This window comes from Fragaria vesca, unplaced genomic scaffold (genome assembly GCF_000184155.1).
Source record: "Fragaria vesca subsp. vesca unplaced genomic scaffold, FraVesHawaii_1.0 scf0513040, whole genome shotgun sequence".
In the NCBI taxonomy this organism is placed as follows: domain Eukaryota; kingdom Viridiplantae; phylum Streptophyta; class Magnoliopsida; order Rosales; family Rosaceae; genus Fragaria; species Fragaria vesca.
In genome coordinates this window covers 144,595-169,667 of record NW_004443434.1, presented here as the reverse complement: position 1 = coordinate 169,667, position 25,073 = coordinate 144,595, and the positions used below count along the sequence as shown (strand labels likewise).

Sequence of the window (25,073 nt, the reverse complement as noted above, 5' to 3'; positions counted from 1 at the left end):
AACAATCAAACCGACATTTAATCCTGACCCAAGATGCATATATAAGATTACCTTTGTCGTTAAAGTTTTTCAGCCAAATTGTTACCCTAGTTTTCAATAGTTGAATTTCAATTTGCTACTCTAGGTTTCATTTTAGCCAATGTACTACCTTAGCTTTTTATAATTAGTCAATTTGTTACCCTAACCATTTCAAAGATAAAAAATGAACAGTAAAATCAGATAAGAGAAAGGCTAGATAAAGCTTTACATTTTGCTCAATACAATAGTTGAATTTCAAAACCATCAATCACATATGGTATTCATAACAACATCAGATTCTTGCCTCATATTTACTTAGCTACTGAAAGCATGATGACAGTAAATCAACTCCTCATTTCAAATGTAATCAAAGCCTTCTAGCCAAAGAATGAAAGTATTCTCACAATAAATAATACATATCCCGCAACACCATCAAAGTAAAGATCAAGTACACTTTAGCCCAAGAAAACTCCATAACATCAGTAACATGTCCACTCAAAGACTCATTTTCTTTCCTGAAATCACAACAACAACAAAGGAAATGAGCTTTACAAACTCAATAGGTACGATAAAATAATCGTTATCATTAAGATTCTAAACCAGCGAGCTACATTGAAATGTGAAAGATAGAAAAGATGCTTAAGATGTTCTTTTAAATGTATGTGAAAAATGACACTACATAAAAAACTATAAAGACTCCACTTTTAACATCAAACACAGTGGGTTTGTCTTCTTCCCCCACCTAAATTTTGGATCTAAATCTGGGTTACACTCATATACGTGTATAAAACAAGTGAAAAAGATGATTGCAAGCAACTTGAATTAAGCTAAGGAACAAATGCCAACCATTTAACTGAATCAAGGACATATTTTCACATAGAATTACTAGGCTGCAACTGACCAAGCAACTCAGATCAAAGAAGTAAACAACTGAACAGCAGGGAATCAAGGACAGGTTATAACAATCATGAATTACTTTACTGCATGGGCCAATCAATTCTGATCCAAATCAATAGATAATTGAACAAGAGAAGGATCAAGAATAGAATAGGACATAGAACCACTTATTTCATATCAAAAGACTAAACTAATGAACAAGAAAAGAAAAATAAACAAACTAAAATTCAAGATTTTCTCAATAGACTCAAACATAATAGAAAAATACCACTGAACAAACTCCGTACATACGGTATCCTGATCAGGTTTTAAGTCTATTTACCTCAGAGAGGCATAATGCCTACTTAACTTTAAACCGGGCCCACATTAGACTCATTTTTGTGCTGCGAGCATATATTAACCCAATCTCCATCTACAATTCATTTTAGGGTCTAACAGGAGGGTTAAGAATCAAACAACATGCACTTCACTTATGATACCTTGTCTCATATTGTATGTTGTTGATATTCAGTGTATTTGATTTACTAAATAGCTAGTATTGAAAATAGATCTGGCTCCATCAATTGTGGATCAACCATATTAAATAGTTCCTATACATGTATTTCAATCTTAGTAGCAGAGCAAAACACTCCCGAACTACTTCGAAGTTAGAATATACGATGTCAAACTGGGAAATGATACAACATGACACAACATTATTTTCTGAGCTGGGGAGTCTCAGATTGATACAAGATGTCACACATCTTGATCAAACTATTTCCAAAACTTATGTCTGAACTAGCACGAACTTTCCAATGTTGCCGAGACCATGAGATGCTCTACGCTACAATTGCGGAGGTTTGATTGTCTGACGAGATCCCCCGAGACCCGAGTCACGTGCGGCGTGTGAGAGTGAGCAGAGACTCCAAAATTCAAGAAAATAGAAAAACAATTGTCACACGTGGTGCTATCACATTGGTTCCATGACGTGTCCTTTTGGAATTGGGAGATTAGGCTTCGTTGATGTCGTCCACTTGAGGGAACCCAGCGTCGGACACCCGCCTCCCTTTCTCTCCTATATCCAGTTCTTCCCCTCAAACTGAAAACCCATGTACTGCTCCAATTCTTCTTTTTTCTATCACAACAAAAAAATAAAAAATGAGGAAAATAATCTATATTCGAAATGACTAATGTATACCATTATGCAAATTTCGAGTTTAGTGTATATTGCTATACAAATTTTGAGTTTACAACGTTAAAATCTAAAATGTATTTAGGGTAAATTCGTGTTACATCCGGTAACAAATAAATTCTTTTAATCTGAATTCCATGCATATCTCTTACAAGTGGTATCCGTAAGTCCGTAACGTATATAAAGTATGTACCCACCATTAGTCACCGTAAAACCAGTTCAATGCATCCGCGTATATTTTAAGGATACATGTTATAGATTCCAAAATCCCATAAATATGACAAAATGAGTTACTATCTAAACCGGGTCGGATGAAATTTTCCTTTTTTCCTCATATACGTTACCAAACATGTGAAACAAAAAAAGCAAAGAAACATCATTTTTTTGGGGAGAGAGAAGGAAAATTTGACAGCCCCTCATTGCCACCCAAACGAAACCCTCATTCGAAAGCCACCATCCCATCGCGATACGATAATATAGTTTTTAGTTTCCTCTCCCAAACCCTTTTCTTCTCTTCCCTTCTCTTCTCTTCTCTCTCACTCACTTTCTCTCTCTAAAACCCCCCGCAAACCCTCTTTCTCTTTCTCTCTCTAGAAATGGTGCCACTCGACCCCGCGGCCTGCCTCGTCGACGACCTCCGTAACTTCCTCTCCGACGTCGCCGACCACGACGCCCGCCCCGACGATCCTTCCCGTCCGTTAGTCCCAACTGTAAGTCTTACCCACTTAACGGTTTTGCTTTTTAGGGTTTTTGGAGAGCCGTCGTGAGACCGGGTCTGGTTCTGAACCCGGCCCGGCGTTTTCCACGGCTGCCGGCGCGAGTTGACCGGGGCGAGTTGTCCGGTGGCTGATTGGTGCAGGCCGTGCGTCTGCGAACTGTTTTTGATAATGACGGTTTTGCCCCCTTGAAATTGGGTTGGTGTGTTCTAGGAGAAGGGTAGTTATGGAAATAACAAAAGTATGTAGATTGGGTCTTTATCGTTGTGAGCTGGTGGTTCTGGCCCATGTGACTATTAGATGTGCCGTTACAGATTCCACCCAATCTTTTTTGATTTTTCCACCCACGGTGTGTGAAAAGACAGTCTTATCCAGTTTTAAATATTCTTTTCCGAACAAACGTGGCGGGTGTTTCGTAATTTTGTACCGCTGTCCGCCAACACTGAGTCAAACTCTAAAACCCTCCACCGAGTCACCGAGTCGACTCACTGGGTTGTTTTTTCCTCATTGCAGGAGGAAGCAGAAGAAGAGCTGGAATGGATATCGAACAAGGACGCATTCCCGGCGGTGGAGACCTTCATTCTGTCGGAGCAAGTCGGCGGCATTGCGATTGCGAAGCACCAGAGCCCGGTCTCGGTGCTGGAGACTAGCACAAACAGCAGCAGCGCCTCCCTCATGAGCTCGTGTGGGGGGCTAAAGCCGCCCCACCGAGCACGAACCAAAGGCCGCCGGAGACGGAGCGAGATTCCCCCGCAGCAGCTCTTTTGGAACCAGCCCCCCATTGAGAGCAGCAAACCCAGCAGGAGTAGTGGCAGTGCCAGCAAGCTGGATATCGGGAGGAAATGCCTGCATTGCGGGACTGATCAGACCCCGCAATGGCGGGCGGGTCCTCATGGACCCAAGACCTTGTGTAATGCGTGTGGGGTGAGGTACAAGTCGGGGCGGCTTTGCCCCGAGTACCGCCCTGCGAGCAGCCCGAGTTTCTCGAGCCAGATGCATTCGAATTCCCACAGGAAGGTGTTGGAGATGAGGAAGCATAAGTATGGAGTCGGGATGGTTGTGAAGCCTGAGGATAAAGGTTAGGTTCTTTGTGTAATAGTTCATTTCGTTTTTTGCATGTTTAGTTTTTACTGCTAATTTTTAGTGTTAGTTTTAGGAGATAGTTGGATTGTTGTAGTGGTGGGGGGTTAGGGTTACTTAGATTGTTAGAAGAAGTTCTTTGTTTTGTTGAATAGATCACAGCTAGGGGAATTTTTGAAGTTATTGTGTTTGGTTGTTATGTAGACTTAACAGTATCTTTGGGTTTTTGCCAATTTTCAAATCTTTTCTCTGTTGCTTGAATTTGGATGTGATGGATTTGAGAAGAATGTGGATCAATGGATTGAGGGGTTTGGGGAACTTGCTTTTGGACAGTTGAATATGAAACTTTTTTTTTTTTTTTTTTTGTAAAACACAGAAATAAAATTACTAAGATGATCTTTGTGGAATCTTATACAATATTTTGTCAAACAACATTACATCATACAAGGTCTTACAAATTTAGACTACACATAATTCTGATCATAACTGTAATCCAATGATGTGTGTTTATGTGCAAGCATATTCTCGCTTCTCGATAAATATGAGAATAAGTAACATGGTTCAGCTTAGATTCGAGAAAATGTTTTGAATTATTGTCAAAATCGTCGAAGGAACTTGATATTTGCCTTGTAAATTTGAATATGTAACTGCGGGTCTCCCTCAACCTGCTCTGAATGAAGATTGTACAGTAAACCTTTTTTTAAAACCAATTGCCTTGGCATTTAAGATTGAGGCATAACCTGAAGGAACTGAACCTCAGCACTCTTATCCATGATGCAATAATCCCTCTGAATAACTGAATTAGTGCAATAAGCTAACTTCCTGTAGAAGTTGTAGAAATTTGATTCATAATTAATCCTCCTGCAAATAGAATGAAATTAACTTTAAAATTGGGGAATAAGTATGAAGCTAGGCAGGGTTAATCACTTCTTGCTATTATAAAAGCACACAATTTCAGAATTGAAGTTCCATGCATTATGTTACCTAGACCTAGAACTGGTGCAGGTTACACAAATAGAAAGATAAGAGGAAGATGAAGATGATAAGAGGGTGTATACCAGATGTCCCATGAATCGAACTTTGCAGCTTCTACCTTTATAAAGAGGTGCTTCACTTCACTTACCCATTGCAGCATACTGCTCATTGTCACAAAACTATTGGTCACCCTAATATTGGTCAAGGACTCCAGAGTCGCAAGCTTTTCAGAATCAACCATGAAAGGCTCTTCCTGCATTATTGCCAATTGAAAGGCTCCTGAAGGACTTTGTCTTTGAACTGAAACCATCAATGGCGTTGACCTCAATATCGTTTTTAGGGCAGTTAATAGAAAACGAGCAGTTTCAGAAGCCACCGAAGTCCTCCTTCCACTGCTGCAGATGCAGGAACTCAGTCAAAACTGAAATGACTCTTCGTAATTAGTAGCAACAATTTGGTTGTATTAGGACAGGCCTGAAGCAGATTTACAAGGTTTCAGAGTTTCTGGAAGACATGCTACTTTGGGGGAACGGGTCATTAATACTCCGAACTCTTTGCAGCAGTTCAACAGTCCAATTTCGAAGTTCTTTCATTGCAGGCGTGCTGTTCAATACTGTCCATTCTAAGCTCAAGATGTCAAAGAGAGGGGAGTAAGCGCGTTAACCACGAAGGAAGGCCAGCACCCAAAAGTGGTTATGCCCAACAATGTTTTCTGATTTATCAATCCAAGAAGTCATATTCAATACAATGTCATCAGGAGTGTCACTGCCGGTATGCTTTGAAAGGGGTTCCTACTTCCTAGAGAAGAAAAGACTCATCTTGTAAGTAATTGAGTCCTTCCATCGCTAGCGACCATATGTGTTGAACAATAGAATCATGGACGTACGTAGTCCTTTCTTCAAGTGCTTTGGCAGATGTAATCAGCCATAAAGAATGATCAATCTATTTGCACACAACACAAAAGCAGTTGGGTCATCGATCAAGATACATCTAAACATCCCCTCAATAGTTTAACTAGCAATCCCAGTTCATACCGACACAAACAACGACACACAAGCTACGGCATCATATGATTCATATCTGTTAAATGATTCACCAAATAGTATAACTAGTAATCCTAATCGACACCCAACAATAAGACGTGCAGGACATCAGAAACATTCCAATTTGATCTTAAGCTTCAACAACTTGCAACACTTACTAGCGACTAGTTCAATCACTTCAATGAGAAATCACATTTACCAACATGTGGCACACAAGCAGTTGCTAGAACAGCACAAAAGCTACAACATCATCCATCATCTCTGTCTACTTGATTCGCTTAATTGTCTAATCAGTATTCCTACTCCATAGTTCATTCCACTCAGTATTCTAACCAGTACAAACAGAAATATCCAATCTTTGCACAAAAAGCCGCAACTCATGCATCATCTCAAGACACTCTTAACCAGTAATCACCAACACTCCAAATCACAATTAAAGTTTTGAACTTTCACCACCAATATCAGAAAAAGATTCAACCTTTGCTTAAACTTACCCCATCACAATATACTTGAACCTCATCAGCTTCGGGAAAAAGAAACCACGTGCCCGTCACGTGACAACAGAAAGAAAAAAAAAACTATTGTTTCTATTTTGAAAAACCAAAGATAAAACCCCAACCCCAAACTGGGTTCCTGTCTCTCCCAACCATAAACCCTTCCTGCTTTGGAAATGGTGTCACTGGACCCTGATGACTTCTTGGCCGGCCTCGCCGACGTCCCTGACCATCCTAGCCGTCCATTCCCTGTAAGTTCATCCTCACCTTCATGGGTTTTGTTTAGGCCTTGTTTACTAGCTTGGTCTGGGTGTAATTGGGTCTCTGTTTCTCATTTTGGGTTTATGAGTTTATCCAAATCAATTGACATTAGGTAAAGCAACCCAAAGTTGGTAACTTTTTGAGTTTTGAATTGTAAGTTCTGCATTTCCGGTAAGTTCATCCCCACCTTCATGGGTTTTGTGTAGGGTTTTAACCACCCTCTTGTTTACCGGCTTGGCTGGGTGTGAATTGGGTCCTTGTTTCTCACTTGACATTATGCAAAGCAATCCAAAGTTGGTAACTTTTATGGTTTTGCAATTTTTTGTTTTTGCAGGAGAAGCTAGCTGAGGAAGAAGAGCTGGAATGGATATCCAACAAGGAGTTGTTCCCCTCCGTCGAAACATGCATGCTGCCGGAGGAGCCACCGGGGCTGCGAAAGGCTATTTCCAATGCCGAGCAGGGCAATGGAGCTCTGTCATTGCAGGAAATGCCGAGCAGGAAAACAAAGCATGACAATGCCAAGGCTAAGAGTATGAGAGTTTGCACATTTTGCGGGGTTGCACAGACCCTGCAGGGTGCCCTGGGAGTATGTAATGTCTGCGGGTTTATCTACAAGTCTGGTAGGTGTTGCGCCGAAGAAGAGAGTCCCAAAGTGCAGAGCATTAAGAGTGACAATGTGAAGAAGAGGATTAAGAGTGACAAGGTGAAGAGCAGTAAGAGTGACAAGGTGAAGAGCATTGAGAGTGATAAGGTGAATAGCATTAAGAGAATGTGCACACATTGTGGGATTTCACAGACTCCGCAGTGGCGGGAGGGTCCCCTTGGACGGAACACCCTGTGTAATGCTTGTGGAATTAGGTATATATCGGGGCGGCTTTGCCCCGAATACCGCCCTGCAAATAGCCCTACGTTCTCGCAGGGGTTGCATTCAAATAATCACAGAAAGATAATGGAGATGAGGAACCAAATATTTGGGATTAAGGGGACGGTGGCGAATCCTGTGGATAAATGGTAGGCATTTTTTTTTGTCTTTGCCTTGTCATTTTAATTTTGGTTAGGATTTAGGAGATAGAGTAGGATTGGTAATGCAGGGTTAGGATAATCAGATGGGAAGGGATTTGATAGTTTTGACGAGAATGTGGATTGGTGGATTGATGGTCTTTTCTTTGTTGTTACAATTTTTTTATAATGGATCATATATCTTGAATAACTAAGGGATTTGGTAATGTTTTTCTTTTGTTGTGTGTTGTCTTTCTTGACTAACTTTAGTTAAATGGATAGTATTTTTAGGATTATAAATCGTAACTCTTTGCCTTATTGCTTAAATCATAAGTTTTGTTACTGTTTAATGTTTTGCATCATCTCTCTCAATTAATTTTTACTTTAATGGACAGTTTTTATAAAATATTAGGTCTTTCCTCTGATACTTGAATTCCGATTGATATATTTTGGACAGATATGGATATCTGGATGAGTGTTCAGGGATATTTTATTTTTATAATTTTTTTATATATTATTTTTATCTATTTATTTTGTAGATTGTCATATTCTGCATCTTCTTGACTTATCTTAGCCTCATTTGGTAATAATAATGGCGTAACTTAACTTCTATTTCGTTCTTGAAACAGCACAAACAGTGAAGCTACCATGACCCTAGAGAAGCTGAAAAACATTTTCCCCAGTGTCGCAACACGGAATATCGTGGAGCAACCAAGCAGAAGTGTCATTGCTGAGCAGCAGAGCCCTATTTCAGTGCTTGAAAACAACACAAACAGCAGCACCACCCTCGTGTCCCATCAACCCCCAAACAAAGTTCTAAGGCAGCAGCACCTGTTCTCTAACCAACTTAACAACAAGCACAACCAGGAAGACACTGCCAAAGTAGAAGTTGAGATAAATAGCACCATTCTCATGAGTTCCCATGGGTCTGTCAAGCTGTCCTACAAAGTGCCAAGCAAAGTTTTGGAGCAACAGCAGCTGTTTAGTTGCCAACCTACCAACAAATGCAGAAAGAAAAACACAGTTGAAGTGAAGAATGAGAGAATCAATGCAACTCTCATGAGTTCCTGTGATAACCTTGAGCCGCCCCACCAAGCACCCAGTGAATTTCTGGAGCATCACCAGCTGTTTAATGACCAACCTATCAACAACTGCAACAATAAACACACTGCCAAAGTAGATTTGACCATGAAAGCAGGGGATATACGGTATGCTTTTTCTGGCTTTGCCTTGTCATTTTAGTGTGGTTAGGAGCTAGTAGGATTGTCATAATGGGGCCCAGGATTGATCAGAGGGTAAGGGACAAGGGTCAGTTCATTGTTTTGATCAGTAAGCTAGGGGAATCCTTGAGTATCGGTTATGTGGTGAAGCAAATCTTAATTTTCTGCCCTGCTGCTTGAAATTGGATTTGAGGGTGATGACGAAAATTTATTTAGATTAATGCATTGAAGGTTGTGGCCACCCTTTGTCCTTTAAGAGATTTTTTACTGTGCATCATCTTTCTTGATTAACGTCAGCTCAACTAGATAGCGTTTGGATATGGTCTAAATTTAAGTTTCTTTTGTGCTGCTTGAAATTGGATTTGGGAGAATGTGGATTAACTTTTAGTGTTTATTTTCATTTTAAGTTGTAATGGATGGGTTTTACTGCTGTGGAAGTTAGTTCTATGCTATATTGAATTTGCAGAGAATCGTTTCATTGTACATCATCTTTCTTGACTAACTTTGATAGAATAAAAAGATATCCTTATGGGACTGAAAAAGGAGAGGAACAAGGGGTAGATAAGGGATTTCCTTTCATTGACAAAGACTTCCTGTGCTGGTCCACAGCTTCTTTGTGATCAAGGATCGCCATCAATCACTCTTTGTGTAAATTTGGATAGTACTTGTGAGATTATCTAATTGTGATCCTTTGTTCTGTTGCTTCCATTTTTTAACCCAAGGTGGATGGAGATTTGGATGGATGTTTCCGTTTGTTTATTTTTTTGAGTGTCCTTTTCTTTCATTTGGAATATTCTCTGTTGATTAAGTAGATTCTAGTTCTTTCCTCTGTTTCTTGAATTTGGATTGATAAATTTGAATATTGAACATAATAATTGCGGGACATAAAAATTTATTTGAATATATTGAAAAGGGTTTTGGGAATTTTCTTTTATTTGGATGATATCATATTATGCATCTTCTTTCTTGACTGAATTGATCCTTCACTGATAGTGATTTTGGCAGCAGCACCCCCCTCATGATGTCTAAGAAAGACTCATTCTCGACTGTGGAAACATTGAATATCTTGGACAACTCAAGAGGCAATTTTATTGCTGAACAGCAGAACCCAGTCTGGGTCCTTAGAAACAACACAAACAGCAGTGCCGCCCTCATGAGCTCTAGTGAGAGTGTTGAGCAGCAGCAGCTGGTTTATAACCCAGCTAATAACAAGCCGAACAAGAATGACACTTCCAAAGTGGAGATTGAGAGAAAAAACACTACTTTAATGAGCTCCTATGGGACCCTCGTGCTTCCCCACCAAGTGCCAAGCAAATTTCTGGGGCCGCAGCTGTTTAGTTGCCAACCTACCAACAAACGCAGAAAGAAAAACACAGTCCAAGTGAAGAATGAGAGAATCAATGCTACTATCATGAGTTTCTGTGAGAACCTTGAGCCGCCCCACCAAGCACTCAGTGAATTTCCGGAGCATCACCAGCTGTTTAATGACCAACCTATCAACAACTGCAACAATAAACACACTGCCAAAGTAGAGATGACCATGAAAGCGGTGGAAATACGGTATGCTTTTTCTGGCTTTGCCTTGTCATTTTAATGTGGTTAGGGGCTAGTAGGATTGTCATAATGGGGCCTCGGATTAATCAGAGGGTAAAGGGACTAAGGGTCAGTTCATTGTTTTGATCAGTAAGCTAGGGGAATCCTTGAGTACAGGTTCTTCGGTGAAGCAAATCTTAATTTTCTGCTCTGCTGCTTGAAATTGGATTTGAGGGAGATGACAAAAATTTATTTAGATTAATGCATTGAAGGTTGTGGCCACCCTTTGTCCTTTAAGAGATTTTTTACTGTGCATCATCTTTCTTGATTAACCTCAGCTCAACTAGGATAGCGTTTGGATATGGTCTAAATTTAAGTTTCTTTTGTGCTGCTTGAAATTGGATTCGGGAGAACGTGGATTAACTTTTGGTGTTTATTTTCATTTTAAGTTGTAATGGATGGGTTTTACTGCTGTGGAAGTTAGTTCTTTGCTATATTGAATTTGCAGAGAATTGTTTCATTGTGCATCATTTTTCTTGACTAACTTTAATAGAATAAAAAGTTATCCTTACAGGACTGAAAAAGGAAAGGAACGAGGGGTAGATAAGGGATTTCCTTTCATTGACAAAGACTTCCTATGCTGGTCACAGCTTCTTTGTGATCAAGGATCACCATCAATCACTCTTTGTGTAAATTTGGATAGTACTTGTGAGATTATCTAATTGTGATCCTTTGTTCGGTTGCTTCCATTTTTAATCCATGGTGGATGGAGATTTGAGTGGATGTTTCTGTTTGTTTATTTTTTTGAGTGTCCTTTTCTTTCATTTTGAATATTCTCTGTTGATTAAGTTTACCCCTAATGGATAATATAGATGATATAGTTCTTTCCTCTGTTTCTTGAATTTGGATTGATAATTTTGAATATTGAACTTTGTAATTGCGGGACATAAAAATTTATTTGAATATACTGAAAAGGGTTTTGGGAATTTTCTTTTTCTTGGATGATATCATATTATGCATCATCTTTCTTGACTGAATTGATCTTTCACTGATAGTGATTTTGACTGCAGCACCCCCCTCATGAAGTCTACGAAAGACTCATTCTCGGCTGTGGAAACATTGAATATCTTGGACAACTCAAGAGGCAATTTTCTTGCTGAACATCAGAGCCCAGTCTTGGTCGTTAAAAACAGCACAAACAGCAGTGCCGCCCTCATGAGCTCTAGTGAGAGTGTTGAGCAGCAGCAGCTGGTTTATAACCCAGCTAATAACAAGCTGAACAAGAATGACACTTCCAAAGTGGAGATTGAGGGAAAGAACACTACTTCAATGAGCTCCTATGGGACCCTCGCGCTGCCCCACCAAGTGCCAAGCAAATTTCTGGGGCCGCAGCCATTGTTCTTTGACCAACCTAACAATAACTGCAACAAGAAAGACACTGACATCGTGGGGATTGTGGTAAAATGCCAGAATTGTGGGGATGAATTTAGCCCCCAGCAGTGGGAGGGCGCCCTTGGACCCCAAACCTTATGTCTTTCCTGTATGGTGGCCAAGTGCACACCCAGGAAGAAAAGAAGTACGTCTTTAGCTTCTAACAAGAAGCGTAAAAAGGAAGACATTGCCAAAGTGGAGATGGCAGTGAAACCTGGGGATAAATGGTATGTTTTCTTTTCTCTTTGCCTTGTCAGTTTAGTGTGGTTAGGAGCTAGTGGGGTTGTTGTAATGGGATCTAGGACTAATCAGAAGCTATGGATAAGTTCATTGATTTGATTTTTTTTATATTTTTTTGGTCTGAAGTTCTTTGTGTTGATAAATAAGATACGGGAATTTTGAAAATTTGCATGCTATGCTTATTGTTGAATTACGAATTGTAATGTCTGTTTTCGTTTCTGCAAATTTTAATTCTTAGCTCTACTGTTTTTCGGTTGTGACCTTATTTTCCAAAGAGTATCATCTCTCTTGACCAACTTTAGATCAACTGGATAGCATTTAGTTATGGTGAAACATTAAGTTTCTGCTTTGTTGCTTGAATTGGATTTGATGGGTTTGGGAGAATGTGGTTTACCGGATTGTTAATTTGGTCTTTCAAAAGTACATCCTTAATAGTTGAGGTTTCACTTCTAATATTAGTTTTTTGCTATCTTTAATTTGCATTTGAGGATGAATTATGGAGATTGTGTAATTGCAGAATTGAGGGTTTTTTTGCAATCTTTTTATATTTTTTTCCCTGAGATAATCCTTTTATCCATTTTGGATACTGCTTTCGGGATTATTAAATTGAACTTCTATTATCTCTTGCTTGAATTTTCCTTTGGTGGACTCAAGATGACTGGGTTAATGGATTGTGGAGATTTTGTAATCATCTTACTTATGTTATTTCTTTCCACTGTTTCTTGAATTTGCATCGCTAAACGTGGCACCAATGTGATCATTTGAAATATATGGACAAGGGTTTTGGGTTTTATTTTTTTATATTTTTTTATATTGATTTTAGATCTAATTGACAATTGTTTTTGGTTTCCAGCACAAACAGCACAGTTGTCCTCATGAACTCCAAGAAAGACCCCTTTATCGATACATTGAATATCTCAGAGCAACCAGTTTTCATTGCCATTGCTGAGCAGCAGACCCCTGCCTCTGTGTTTGAAAGCAGCACAAACAGTAGCATGACCCTCGTGAGCTCCTCTGGGACCGTCAAGCCCCTCAACCAAGCTCCGAGCGTATTTCTGGGGCAACAGAACCAGTTCTGTGACTCAGCTAACTATGAGCCCAAAGAGAAAGATGTTCCTACTATGGAGATTGAGGGAAACAGCTCTACCCTCATGAGGTCCCGTCCCAACCTAGCCTTAAATGAACTTATGGAGCAGCAGCAGCTGTTTTGTAATCAATCTAACAACAAGGCCAACAAGAAAGACGCTGTTAGAGTAGAGAGCGAGGGAAACAGCACCACCCTCATGAGCCCTTGTGAGACTTCCAAGCCGCTCCACCAAGCACAGAGCGAATTTTTGGGGCAAGAACAGCTGTTTTGTAACCAAGCGAACAATGAGACCAACAAAGAAAACACTGCCAAAGTGGAGAGTGAGGGGAAGTGCCACCATTGTGGGGATGAACAGAGCCCACGATGGTTGGGAGTTCCCCTTGGACCAAAAACCCTATGTCATGCTTGTGGGCTGGCTAAGTGCGCAGCCCAGCAGCAAAAAAGTATTGCTGTGGAGGTTGGAGAAACGCCCTGTATATTTCCCACTGTAAGTTCAGCATCAACATGTATGGTTTTATTTTTTATTTATTTTTGATCAGGTAAACAACTCAAATATTACAACTATGTATGGTTATATTATTTAGGCTTTGGAGTTACCTATTGGGCTCATCAGTTTCTGACTTTTGTTTTTCAGGGTAAGATTACTAATTCGACCTTTACACTTCCGGTTCTTGACGAGTTCTATTTCTTGCAGAAACCAAGTTATATAGCCAATGCCCAGCCCCAAAATCTTTCCTCAGGTCTTGAAACCAGCAAAAACAACAGCATAGACCTCATGAGCTCCTGCAGGATAAAATTTCCCCACCGAGCCCGAAGCAAAGGCCTCTGTAGGAGAAGAAGCACAATTCCAGGGCAGCAAGTTCAAATTGGAGCGAATTGTATGCAATGTGGAAAACAGACAAATAGGTGGCGGATGGGTCCCCTCGGACCCACAACTCTATGTAATGTCTGTGGGAATAAGTACCAGCCCTTGTGGGGAATAAGTAGCGTGATAGTGAACATTGCCCAAGTGTGTCAGCATTGCGAGTCTGAAGAGGCCACTGAATGGCTAATGTGTCCTGTTGGACCCAAAGCCCTATGTGCTGCCTGTTATCATTGGATTAAGTATTTTTGCAACCAAACTAACAACAATCCAGACCGGAAAGCCAGTACTGAAGTGGATAATGGGAGAAAATGCCATAATTGCGGGGCTGAGGAAACCCCGCTTTGGCGGTCAGGTCCCATGGGTTCCAAAACACTGTGTAATGCATGTGGGCTTAGGTGGTACAAATTCGGGGATCTTTGCCGACAACCCTCCAAGTAGATCAACGCTTTTGAGGAAATTACATTTGAGATGTAAGAAATTGGAGTAGGGATGGTGGTGGAGCCTGTGGACGGAAAGTATGCTATTGGTGAGTAGCCATTTCCTTTTCTCGGCAGTGTAGTTAGTACTTAGTAGCTAATAGGATATGAAATATATGGTGTTTCGTTTTGCTGCTTGAATGTGGATTTGATCGATGGATCCAGGGCGAATGTGGATAAAAGATTAGAATTCAACTCTCTCTACTGATTTAACCCTAATGGATACTGGTAGTTGTGGACATTAGTTTTTGCAAGTAACATCACATTTTAGGTTGCATCTTCTGGTAAAAATCTCCAATGAATATATATATATATATGAAACAGAGCAATGGGATATTGTAGTGTCACTACTCGTGTGTTTGTTTTGCGATGCATGAATATTTTGTGGAAGCCCTGATGAGCTCTCTTCTCTAATTTGGTTGTTGCACTTGTTAACTGTAATGTTCCTCTACCCTCTGGGAACTAGACTCAAACACCTGGGAAAAGCTGATGCACCTTTTTTTGTCCTGATACACTGGTTCAATCTCAGATATTGCATTACCAAAGACTTGGTAAAAGCCGGTGCATCAATTTCTTTTTGATAAACTTGGGTCAAAATCTGATGCTCTTTAGATTCGTTTAATTTCATAACTTGTGTAGGGTGAAGATTTGTATGTCTGCTGTATAGTACTATTCTTGTGATGCAGATGTACTGTTTGAATGTGAAACTGATGGAATGTCTTTCTGCAGACTTTTTTTCTTTAGTCTCATTTCAGCAATGACTTGGACTCCAGTAATTATTTTTTTGCCTCATTTTTCTTTGAAATAGCAATCTGAGACTTTTATCGCATTGTCGCCCTTCCCCCATCCTTTTCTTGTTGCATGTGCAGCATTTCCACTTGAATTATCTGGGTAATATTTGCACTAATATTTTCTTGTACATACATGACGATACCATCTAACTATTTGAGATTAGATGACATTGATACAGATGCATGGTAGTCTCTATATCACTATATGAATAACTTGTACTTGCATCACCTTGTATACGTATATTTTTGCTAATTATGTGATTCTTACACTTAGCATTATCTGATTGTTTCCCTATTTCAAATCCTTTTTAAGATAAAGGGAGTCTCTGGTGTCAGAAAGATGTAATATTGGTCATGGCATTGGCTCCCAGTATATATGGTGGGTTGATATACTGAATCTGGAAAACACTTCTCTTTTTAGGGTTTATATTAGGCAACAGAAACCAGCATATTATTTTAGTGTTGCTTGAGATTGTAAACTTTTGCAACCATACTCCATGTGAGTACGTACCCTTTTTCTTTAAGTGATGAGGAATCAATTTAACTATTTCTCCACAACTTGTTCACGTTCTTCACATCAGCAAATCCCGATATAGCTTTGCCATTTTTCCAATCAGGAACTCACAGTTTTCACGGAGGAAGGTAACCTCAAATTTGTCTAAAGATGACCTATATCACTGGTCCTATATCACTCCATGGACTTGATCTGGATGACAACCGAAGCAGATTTTTAGCTGATTAGCCGGATTGACATGAACAAGAAACTGAAAATGAAGAAAATGATCCTAAACATTATACGTCAAGACATAACGCGGATACGAAAGATCGATAATCTATCTCTTTTGCTACAAAGTATAACAAAAGGAAAATACATAGTTAATAAAGGGAAAAAAAATTAAAATTTGACGAATGACGCAAAGCCATACAACATACATGCATCATTCTTTACGTCAACGAAATGAGATTAAAAGAGAAATTAGAAAACTCAATAGCAGTGGCTAACCTTCATAGTGTTCAAAAAAAAATTATGATTTGATAGAGAGTTTTTTGACGGTGGAGTTAATTAAGCTTGGCAGATGAGGCTCCTAACTTCAAGATCAATGCTCATTAACCAAGTATTAAACCACTAAAAATAGGGTTCTCTGTCTAATTAGAATCAGAGAGGCACTGACACCCAGAAAGCAGCACTGCTTCTAATCAAAGCAGAAACCGATCTTGTTTACCTTATGTCTGAAAAATAATGTTTGTTTTTCTTTTCCCATGTTAAAATGAAGCTTTCAAATTGAAGAAATGAATACAAAAAGGTGGAAAGTAAGGCATCCTTGATACGAGTCGTCCTAGCAATGATAGATTATGGGCCAAGGCATGTGCGCATTTTAGAATAAGGGAGGTAGAGAAGACTAAGATCAAATAAGGATGGTAGTGGGAATGTTGTGTATCTATCATTCAAATGAAGAAATATCAAAAGATTTACATTTCGGCAACCGACAAGATGATAATTATGAAAACCGATTTAGTTATAAGAGAGACTATGTTACTAGACTAAATAATGTTGTGCAAATATTATTAGAGTAGTGTTCACTTGGTCAGTGACTAGTGACTGATCAAGAGATTCATAGTCAGTCACCATTAGATTTACATCTAAGAGTTGAAAACAAAACAACTCTAAAAATAATTTTCTCCACCTTTAGATTTAAATTTAATGGTGACTGACCATGAATTTCATGGTCAGTCACTGACTAGGTGAACATAACTGAACATTACTATTTTTTTTTTCAAAAATCCTAATTTAGTATATTTTTTCAGCAAATTATGTTCGTTCTTTTTGTTGAATAGAGAGATGGTGCGGCTATCTAAAATTATTGAATGCAAGGGGAGGTGAGACGTTGAGTCTAAACCTCTGATCACAATAAACATATAGAGCATGTTCGGAGACAATATTAAGATATTTAAGACTCTCCACATCAAACAAGTGTGCTAATAACCATCAAATTATGTACATTCTTAATTGAATGTAGTTGAGGTCTTAACTTATATTGAACTTTGAGGTTTGAATACAATTCCACAAATTGTATCGATTATTGGAGGAAAAGAGTAACACAAAGTCACACTTGGATGTTCACCAAGAGATGAGGGACTGAATTATATTCGAAGTTACATTATCCTTTGAACCGAAGACCTTCGAGAATGCCAAGAGCAAACATTAATATCATCATCATAGGCAAAGAACCAAAAGAGGGTTCAATTTTCCCAATTGATTCTGAATATTTCTACCAACAAAAACTTGATGGGGACCTTAGTGGAGATTAGCCAACCCTCAACATCTTCATCCATCCAACTCAAGCCTTTGCCCTCTTCGTTTGTGCTCTAATAGTTATCAACATGTTGTATATGTTTCCACATATTCATGAATTATCTTGTGGGACTCTTCGAGTCACTTTAGTAGTCGGACTCATATGTCATAACCCACAGCAATGGACCAATTTGATATGGACGTGATGCTGCTAGTGCCTAACTGGTTCGACAGCTTAGAGAGCTTTCTCACCCCCAATTTCTTCTTCGAGGTCCAAATCCTTGAGATTTGTGGACCATTTACATGTATACACTGCCTAATTTGTAGTTTCACATCCATGATGTCTATTTTTACCTACTTTGGGGAAAATGAGATGTGCTAGCAACAATGATATAAAGCAACTTCTAAGTTACTCACATTAGTGAAACACAAAATGAGGCTTAATTAGACAGTGATAATCCTAATTTCTATGGTAGTTTTACTTAGATAAGTTTAGGGCTACCTAGACAGTGATACATTTCTGTCTTGGCCTTCATTTCATCAATGGTCATTATGTACCTGTATTGTTACCTATTTTCATGTTAAATGGATTGGCACCAAACTCATCCAAAAACAAAAAAAATGGTAAAAGAGGTTATAAATTTAGTTATAGAATTAAGCTAAATTGTAGGTTTGTTTCCCCTCTAAATGTAACAAAAACAACAAAAATATTTACTCAAGAAACAATTGGATAATGTTGAGTAACTGGCATGTAATTTATGTAACTTGACCATTAATATGACATTTACATGTTCTGTTAAGCAAAACCACCGTTTTGTCCTCAAAAAAAAAAAAAGAAAAAAAAAAGACAAAACCACCATTTGAGATAAACATATGGAAAATATTTACATTTCATAAATAAACAATATATTAATATGGAAGACATTTAACTGATGCAAATAGAATCTTGTGTTGTATTACTATTTACTTATTTAGAGTTCAAGTGCCTACCAGCTCAAATCAGCAAAATCCCAGAAAGCTTTTTTGAGTTTTCTAAAAAAAAAAAAAAACAAATTCAAACTTTTTGTTGCCTAAAAAGGTTGTCACAGTTCCCCTCCGAACTTTTGCAAAAGGCACTCACAAACAGGACATCCGAGTCCCCACAACTCTCTTCTTCAGTTCTTCTTCTCCTTCTTCTTCTTCTCCTTCTCCTTCTCTTCTCTAACAGAGAGCTCACATCAGAGTGACAGCAGCATCACCAAAGCATGCTTTGTCGGCCATTAAAGCTTCACCCAAAAGCTTCTCTTTCCTAATTCGTTCACACCCATCATTCCCCTTTTCACTCTGAGAGCCATAGTCACAAGGGCACTTGGCTTTCTGCTTCTGTTTTTTCTCACTTTTGGGTTGATGGGTTTGCTGCTGTTCCTTGCAATATAATATACCCAGCAAGATCTCTCTCTCTCTATCTCTCTCTTGATTCTGTTTCACACTTTGCATTTCTTGAAAAAAGGTGCGGCCTTTTTGCTCAAATCTTGGCCTTTTGGGTTTTTGGGTTCATGATTCCATGGCTTTCAGCTTGTCATTTCAGCGGATTCTCAGTTGCCCAAGTGGGTGGTGGCCTCTTGCATTGTCTCTCTCTTTTCTCGACGAGTGATCATGGACTTTGAGAGGTGTGAAAGCTTCAATCTTTGCAGTCATTGGTCAGTTTTCCGTTTCACTTGTTTTCTGGGTTCTTGGAAATTGATTCATAACCCTTTTCTTTTATGTTCGTTTCAGCTTGACTAGTTTACTGAGTTCATCATTTTGTGTTATTTGGGGTTTCCCATTTCTGAAACTTTTTGTTTATCTATCACTCTTGTGTGTATTGTGCTGTTCTTTCTGTTTGGCAGTGTGAATTTGATTTAAAGGTGCTCTGTGTTATTTATTTATTTATCGATTAGGTTGTTTAGGTATGTATATGATGAAGCTTGTTTCTCAAATTGAATTGAATCTCTTGATATGATTGGATTTTGAATTCTGAGACTGGCTTAACAAAAGGCAGGAGTTTTGAGATTTATAATCATCTTTCTTATAAACAGTATTGTACCTTTTTTTTTTTTTTTTTTGAGAAAGGAGAAACAGTATTGTACTTGATGCTAGGGAAGTTGATTTAGTTATGCAGCATTGCAATCTGAAGTTGCTCTCATTTTGCAGGTGTTGAATTCTGTAGTTATGTGGTTGTTGTGATCGATTGAGGGTTACTAAGATGTCCAGAAAAGTTGTATCTAGGAGGGCTTTGGAAGTGGAGTTTGCAGGAGTATTGCTTGCTTTAGTTCTACTTGTTTGCATTTCAGAGGGGTTGAATTCTGAAGGGCTTTACCTTTTAGAGCTGAAGAAGAATATTTTGGATGAATCAAATAATTTGGGAAGTTGGAACTCTGCTGATCAAACACCGTGTCGATGGATGGGTGTGAATTGCACTTCTGGTTATGATCCAGTGGTCCAAGGTCTTAATTTGAAATCCATGAATCTTTCAGGAACCCTGAGCCCAAGCATTGGTGGTTTACTTCACCTAACTTCACTTGATCTTGCATCCAATGGTTTCTCTGGAGGCGTACCCAAGGAGATTGAAAACTGCTCAAGTTTGGAAAAGCTTTATCTCAACGATAACAAGTTTACTGGCCAGATACCTGCCAAATTGGGTAAGCTTTCTAAATTAAGAAGTTTAAACTTCTGCAATAACAAAATCTCTGGTCCCCTTCCTGAGGAACTTGGGAACTTGTCTTCACTGGTTGAGTTTGTGGCATACACCAACAATATTACTGGTTCAATACCTCATTCTTTTGGAAATCTCAAAAATCTGGTAACTTTTCGAGCTGGGCAGAATGCTATTTCTGGTAGCATACCAGCTGAAATAGGTGGATGTCAGAACTTGAAGCTGCTTGGTCTTGCTCAAAATGCTATAGGAGGGGAGTTACCTAAGGAGCTTGGGATGCTTGGGAGCATGACTGATCTGATTCTGTGGGGTAATCAGATTTCGGGGTTTATTCCTAAGGAGATTGGAAATTGCAGTAGTCTTGAGACAATTGCTTTGTATCAGAACAATCTTGTCGGGGATATACCTCCAGATATTGGGAACCTCAAGTCACTGAGGAGGTTGTACCTCTATAGGAATGGCTTGAATGGAACCATTCCTAGGGAAATTGGAAATCTTTCATTTGCTGCTGAGATTGATTTTTCGGAGAACTATTTGACAGGTGAGATACCATATGAGTTAAGTAAGATAAGTGGTCTAAGCTTACTGTACCTTTTCCAGAACCAGCTCTCGGGTGTGATTCCAAATGAGCTAAGTAGCTTGAGGAAATTATCAAAGCTTGACCTTTCAATTAATGAGCTTGAAGGACTTATTCCGTATGGGTTTCAGTATTTGACTGAGTTGAGCCAGTTACAGTTGTTCGATAACTCTCTAAGGGGTAGCATACCTCTGTGGCTTGGGCGACACAGCCAACTTTGGGTTGTTGATCTTTCAGATAACTTCCTGACTGGGAGAATACCTCCATACCTTTGTCGGCATTCCAATCTAATCTTGTTGAATCTGGAGTCTAATGATCTTTATGGAAATATTCCGACTGGAGTTTTGAACTGTGAATCATTGGTGCAACTTCGCCTTGTTGGGAACAGGCTTACTGGAAGCTTCCCTTCAGAGTTATGCAATTTGGCAAACCTTTCTGCAATTGACTTGGACGGGAACAAGTTCACCGGATCGATTCCTCCAGAGATTAAAAATTGCCAAAAGTTGCAAAGGCTTCACATTTCTGACAATTACTTCACATCTGAGTTGCCTAAGGAAATAGGATATCTATCTCAATTGGTCACTTTCAACATATCATCCAATTTTCTAGCTGGGCAGATTCCTCCAGAAATTGTAAACTGCAAGATGCTTCAACGACTTGACCTCAGTCGGAATAAATTCATTGGTGCTCTGCCAAATGAGCTGGGAACGCTTTTGCAGTTGGAGATTTTGAGGCTTTCAGAAAATAGGTTTACTGGAAATATACCAGCAGCACTAGGAAACCTCTCACATTTGACAGAGTTGCAGATGGGTGGAAACTTGTTTTCTGGTATAATACCGCCTGAATTGGGTTCTCTTTCAAGCTTGCAGATTGCAATGAATCTCAGTTTTAATAATCTCAGCGGGAGCATTCCACCAGCGCTTGGAAATCTTATTTTACTTGAATTCCTTCTACTCAATAACAATAATTTGACTGGTGAAATTCCCAGCACATTTGAAAATTTGTCAAGCTTATCGGGCTGCAACTTCTCTTACAATGACCTTACCGGATCTTTACCTCCCATCCCTTTGTTTCAGAACATGGCAATTAGCAGCTTTATCGGAAATGAAGGTCTTTGTGGTGGGCCTCTCGGTGTTTGTAGTGTAAATTCCTCTCCAAATTCTGATCCATCTCTGAATAGAGTGGATACTCCTCGCAGTAAAATCATTACAATAGTTGCAGCTGTTGTGGGTGGTATATCTCTTGTTTTGATTGCTGTTCTCTTATATTTCATGAGAGGTCCAGGTCAGACGGTTCCTTCTATGCAAGATAAGGATAGTTTGCCTCCTGATACAGATATATACTTACCTCCAAAGGAAGGGATCACATTCCAAGACCTGGTTGAGGCGACAAATAACTTTGATGACAGCTATGCTGTTGGAAGGGGAGCTTGTGGAACAGTTTATAAAGCAGTAATGCGTTCTGGACTTATTATTGCTGTTAAGAAGCTTTCAGCTAACCGGGAGGGCAACAACATTGAAAACAGTTTCCAGGCTGAGATTTTAACCCTGGGAAATATAAGGCATAGGAATATTGTGAAGCTCTATGGATTTTGTTATCACAAGGGTTCCAACCTACTTCTTTATGAGTACATGGAAAAGGGTAGCTTGGGTGAATTACTTCATGGTGAATCTTGCAGCCTGGAGTGGCCAACTCGTTTCATGATTGCTCTTGGAGCTGCTGAAGGTCTTGCTTATTTACATCATGACTGCAAACCGAGGATTGTCCACCGTGATATAAAGTCCAATAATATTTTGCTAGATGAGAAGTTCGAAGCCCATGTTGGTGATTTTGGTTTGGCAAAAGTGATTGACATGCCTCATTCAAAATCAATGTCAGCAGTTGCAGGATCATATGGATATATTGCTCCTGGTAAGCTTTACTTTTTGTTCATTTTACTTGAATATTATTATTGGATTACTATATTCATTGAGAATCCTGAAAAACAAAGGCTGCATTTATAGTCTCCCTAAGATTCATAACCCACCCCCTCCCTAATGATATTTAATATTTTAGGGTTTCTTTGCTTAGATGCAGGTTCTATCAATATCCCAATATTGATGAATAATGCTATGGCAATACCGTGGATGTTCCTTATTGTAACAAGAGGATATTCCTTATTCAACCAAATAGAGAAAAAGGGTGTGTCAATAACACCACCCATTCTTTACTATGTCTTGTCATTAGAAACCTCAAATAAGAACACAGTTGACATATTTGATTAAAAAGCTTGAGGATATATTATAAACCTCAACTATGACGCAGAGGGGCCACGAGTTAAGTACCAAGCCTGTGTGCTAAACAAAAGAAAATGAAATCATAGAATTTCTAAGGAGCTTTCTTTGTCCTCTAAGAAACGTGTTTTGAGCTTTCATTTCTGCAGTTGCTTAGTTCTTTATTGTTTATTTATATATTTTAGAACAGTGATTTATGGAATGACTGATATTATGACTCCTCATGGCAGAGTATGCATACACCATGAAGGTCACAGAAAAATGTGACATATATAGCTATGGGGTTGTTCTATTGGAGCTGCTAACCGGGAGAACTCCTGTACAATCAGTCGATCAAGGAGGTGATCTTGTCACGTGGGTTAGACACTACATCAGGGATCATTCTTTGACATCTGGGATACTCGATAGCCGGTTGAATCTTGAAGACAAAAGTATGGTTGATCACATGCTTACTGTCCTAAAAATTGCTTTGATGTGCACTAGTATGTCCCCCTTTGACCGTCCATCGATTCGAGAAGTTGTGTTGATGCTTATCGAGTCTAATGAGCAAGAAGGAGACTTTGAGCCATCTCCAACTTATGATCTTCCTTTGAAAGACGATTCAGATCTTCTTTTGACAGATGATTCAGATCTTGCATTGAAAGATGATACCCGATGACAGTATATGACAGATAGCAAAATTACTAACTCAGATGATTTTTTGAGGTGCCGATTCTTCCCATTATTTCCAACAACCAAATGGTAATATTCTGTACATTTTGAATTTGATTCTCTATAAATCGAAAATCTTCCTTGTCTCGATGAAATTCTGTATTTTCTTCCTCATTTTTTGTATACAAGACACACAGTATAGTAAAAAACCAGTGTACAGTTAGCAGTGTGATGCTATGTGCTAATTTCTAATTGTCTAAGTTATGTTTCTATTTAACAGCATGTTTTCAGTTGAGCCATCTCCAAGTTCTTTGTGAGGTACACTGTTTTGAAGAGACAAATATTTTGTCCAAGATCCAGGCTGTTGTTTCTTGTATTTATGGAAAAATATCACTGGAGCTGTGCATATACAATCTGAAACGCAACTGATCTAGTTTCACTGATTTATTGAAGGGTGTTGCCTAACTGAAAACACCATGATCTCTAAATGTCAAACTGAATGAAAATGTTGCATTTGGACTTTAGCTTTCTATCACTTTCATAGCCTGTGTGATAGTCTAGGGGGTTTGGTCATTGGAAACATATACATTAGGTGGTATGTACAGTTATCCCTGCCTGCTTCGGAGGTACTGTAGTAATGAACTTCTCCTGGCCATTCAACGCTGCAAATAATCAAGGTACTTCCCTAAAAGTTCTGCCGGAAGTGAACTCAAAGCTCTCCCGGGAGTGAAGTACGCATTCATGGGGACTCCCTACCAGACGCTCTACCAATAAGCCACTTGCAGCGGTTGATTTACAATGGACTTTGAGTTTGAGGGCTGATTTGAAAAACTTATTTATTTAAATATTTGAGGAAAGATGCAAGAATATTATTGAAGCTTAATGGAGGTTACATTCTTGCTGCACAAGGTCACTAATGCAGTCTGGAATACTATCAGACCACACAGTACCAACTGCAGATTCATAAGCCATACCAGCTGGTCTGTGCGCTACTCTATTACTAGAACGAGAAGCAAAAATGATTTGGACACCCGGATTACTCTTCATTGCAACTTGAATGTCATCAAGTATACTGCCAAGGCTAGGGAAGACATATTTGGAGCTGAACTGTACAGTTCATTTACTGCTTGTAGGCAATCAGTTTCAATCACAACTTGCTGAAGCTGCATCTTTTGAATCAAGTCAACACCCTCTCTGATGGCAAGAAGTTCGACATGTAAATCAGAACTGATGTGCATGACTGGTGTAGTGTAGGCAGCTATGTAGTTTCCTGTGGAGTTACGCAAAATGCCTCCAACACCCCCATCT

At 39.2% G+C, this 25,073-nt stretch overlaps 5 protein-coding genes across 6 annotated transcripts; 4 read left to right on the top strand and 1 right to left on the bottom strand.

Moving 5' to 3' along the window:
* Positions 1-2,584: 2,584 nt before the first annotated feature.
* LOC101309788 (GATA transcription factor 1-like) lies at positions 2,585-4,142 on the top strand. 2 transcript variants are annotated; one of them, XM_004309710.1, is made up of 2 exons: positions 2,585-2,796; positions 3,316-4,142. In XM_004309710.1, the coding sequence occupies exons 1-2, from the start codon at positions 2,683-2,685 to the stop codon at positions 3,883-3,885; spliced, it is 684 nt and encodes a 227-aa protein (XP_004309758.1). In that variant the 5' UTR covers positions 2,585-2,682; the 3' UTR covers positions 3,886-4,142. The 2 variants fall into 2 exon arrangements, with proteins under 2 accessions (XP_004309758.1, XP_004309759.1); XM_004309711.1 differs by lacking the exon at positions 2,585-2,796 and adding an exon at positions 2,845-3,043.
* Positions 4,143-4,514: 372 nt separating this feature from the next.
* Positions 4,515-5,436, bottom strand: LOC101309503. Its single transcript, XM_004309709.1, has 2 exons — positions 4,941-5,436; positions 4,515-4,743 (listed from the first exon to the last, which is right to left on the bottom strand). The coding sequence occupies exons 1-2, from the start codon at positions 5,165-5,167 to the stop codon at positions 4,605-4,607; spliced, it is 366 nt and encodes a 121-aa protein (XP_004309757.1). The 5' UTR covers positions 5,168-5,436; the 3' UTR covers positions 4,515-4,604.
* A 1,134-nt stretch (positions 5,437-6,570) lies between these two features.
* Positions 6,571-13,233, top strand: LOC101313471. The gene is made up of 7 exons (XM_004309721.1): positions 6,571-6,645; positions 6,990-7,666; positions 8,284-8,862; positions 9,883-10,434; positions 11,478-12,065; positions 12,932-13,082; positions 13,165-13,233. The coding sequence occupies exons 1-7, from the start codon at positions 6,571-6,573 to the stop codon at positions 13,231-13,233; spliced, it is 2,691 nt and encodes an 896-aa protein (XP_004309769.1).
* Positions 13,234-13,340: 107 nt separating this feature from the next.
* On the top strand, positions 13,341-14,576 carry LOC101309211. Its single transcript, XM_004309708.1, has 2 exons — positions 13,341-13,652; positions 13,860-14,576. Exons 1-2 carry the CDS (start codon positions 13,362-13,364, stop codon positions 14,466-14,468), a joined length of 900 nt encoding a protein of 299 aa, XP_004309756.1. The 5' UTR covers positions 13,341-13,361; the 3' UTR covers positions 14,469-14,576.
* Positions 14,577-19,814: 5,238 nt separating this feature from the next.
* On the top strand, positions 19,815-23,901 carry LOC101308925 (probable leucine-rich repeat receptor-like protein kinase At5g63930-like). The gene is made up of 2 exons (XM_004309707.1): positions 19,815-22,752; positions 23,345-23,901. Exons 1-2 carry the CDS (start codon positions 19,815-19,817, stop codon positions 23,770-23,772), a joined length of 3,366 nt encoding a protein of 1,121 aa, XP_004309755.1. The 3' UTR covers positions 23,773-23,901.
* The last annotated feature ends 1,172 nt before the right edge of the window (positions 23,902-25,073 follow it).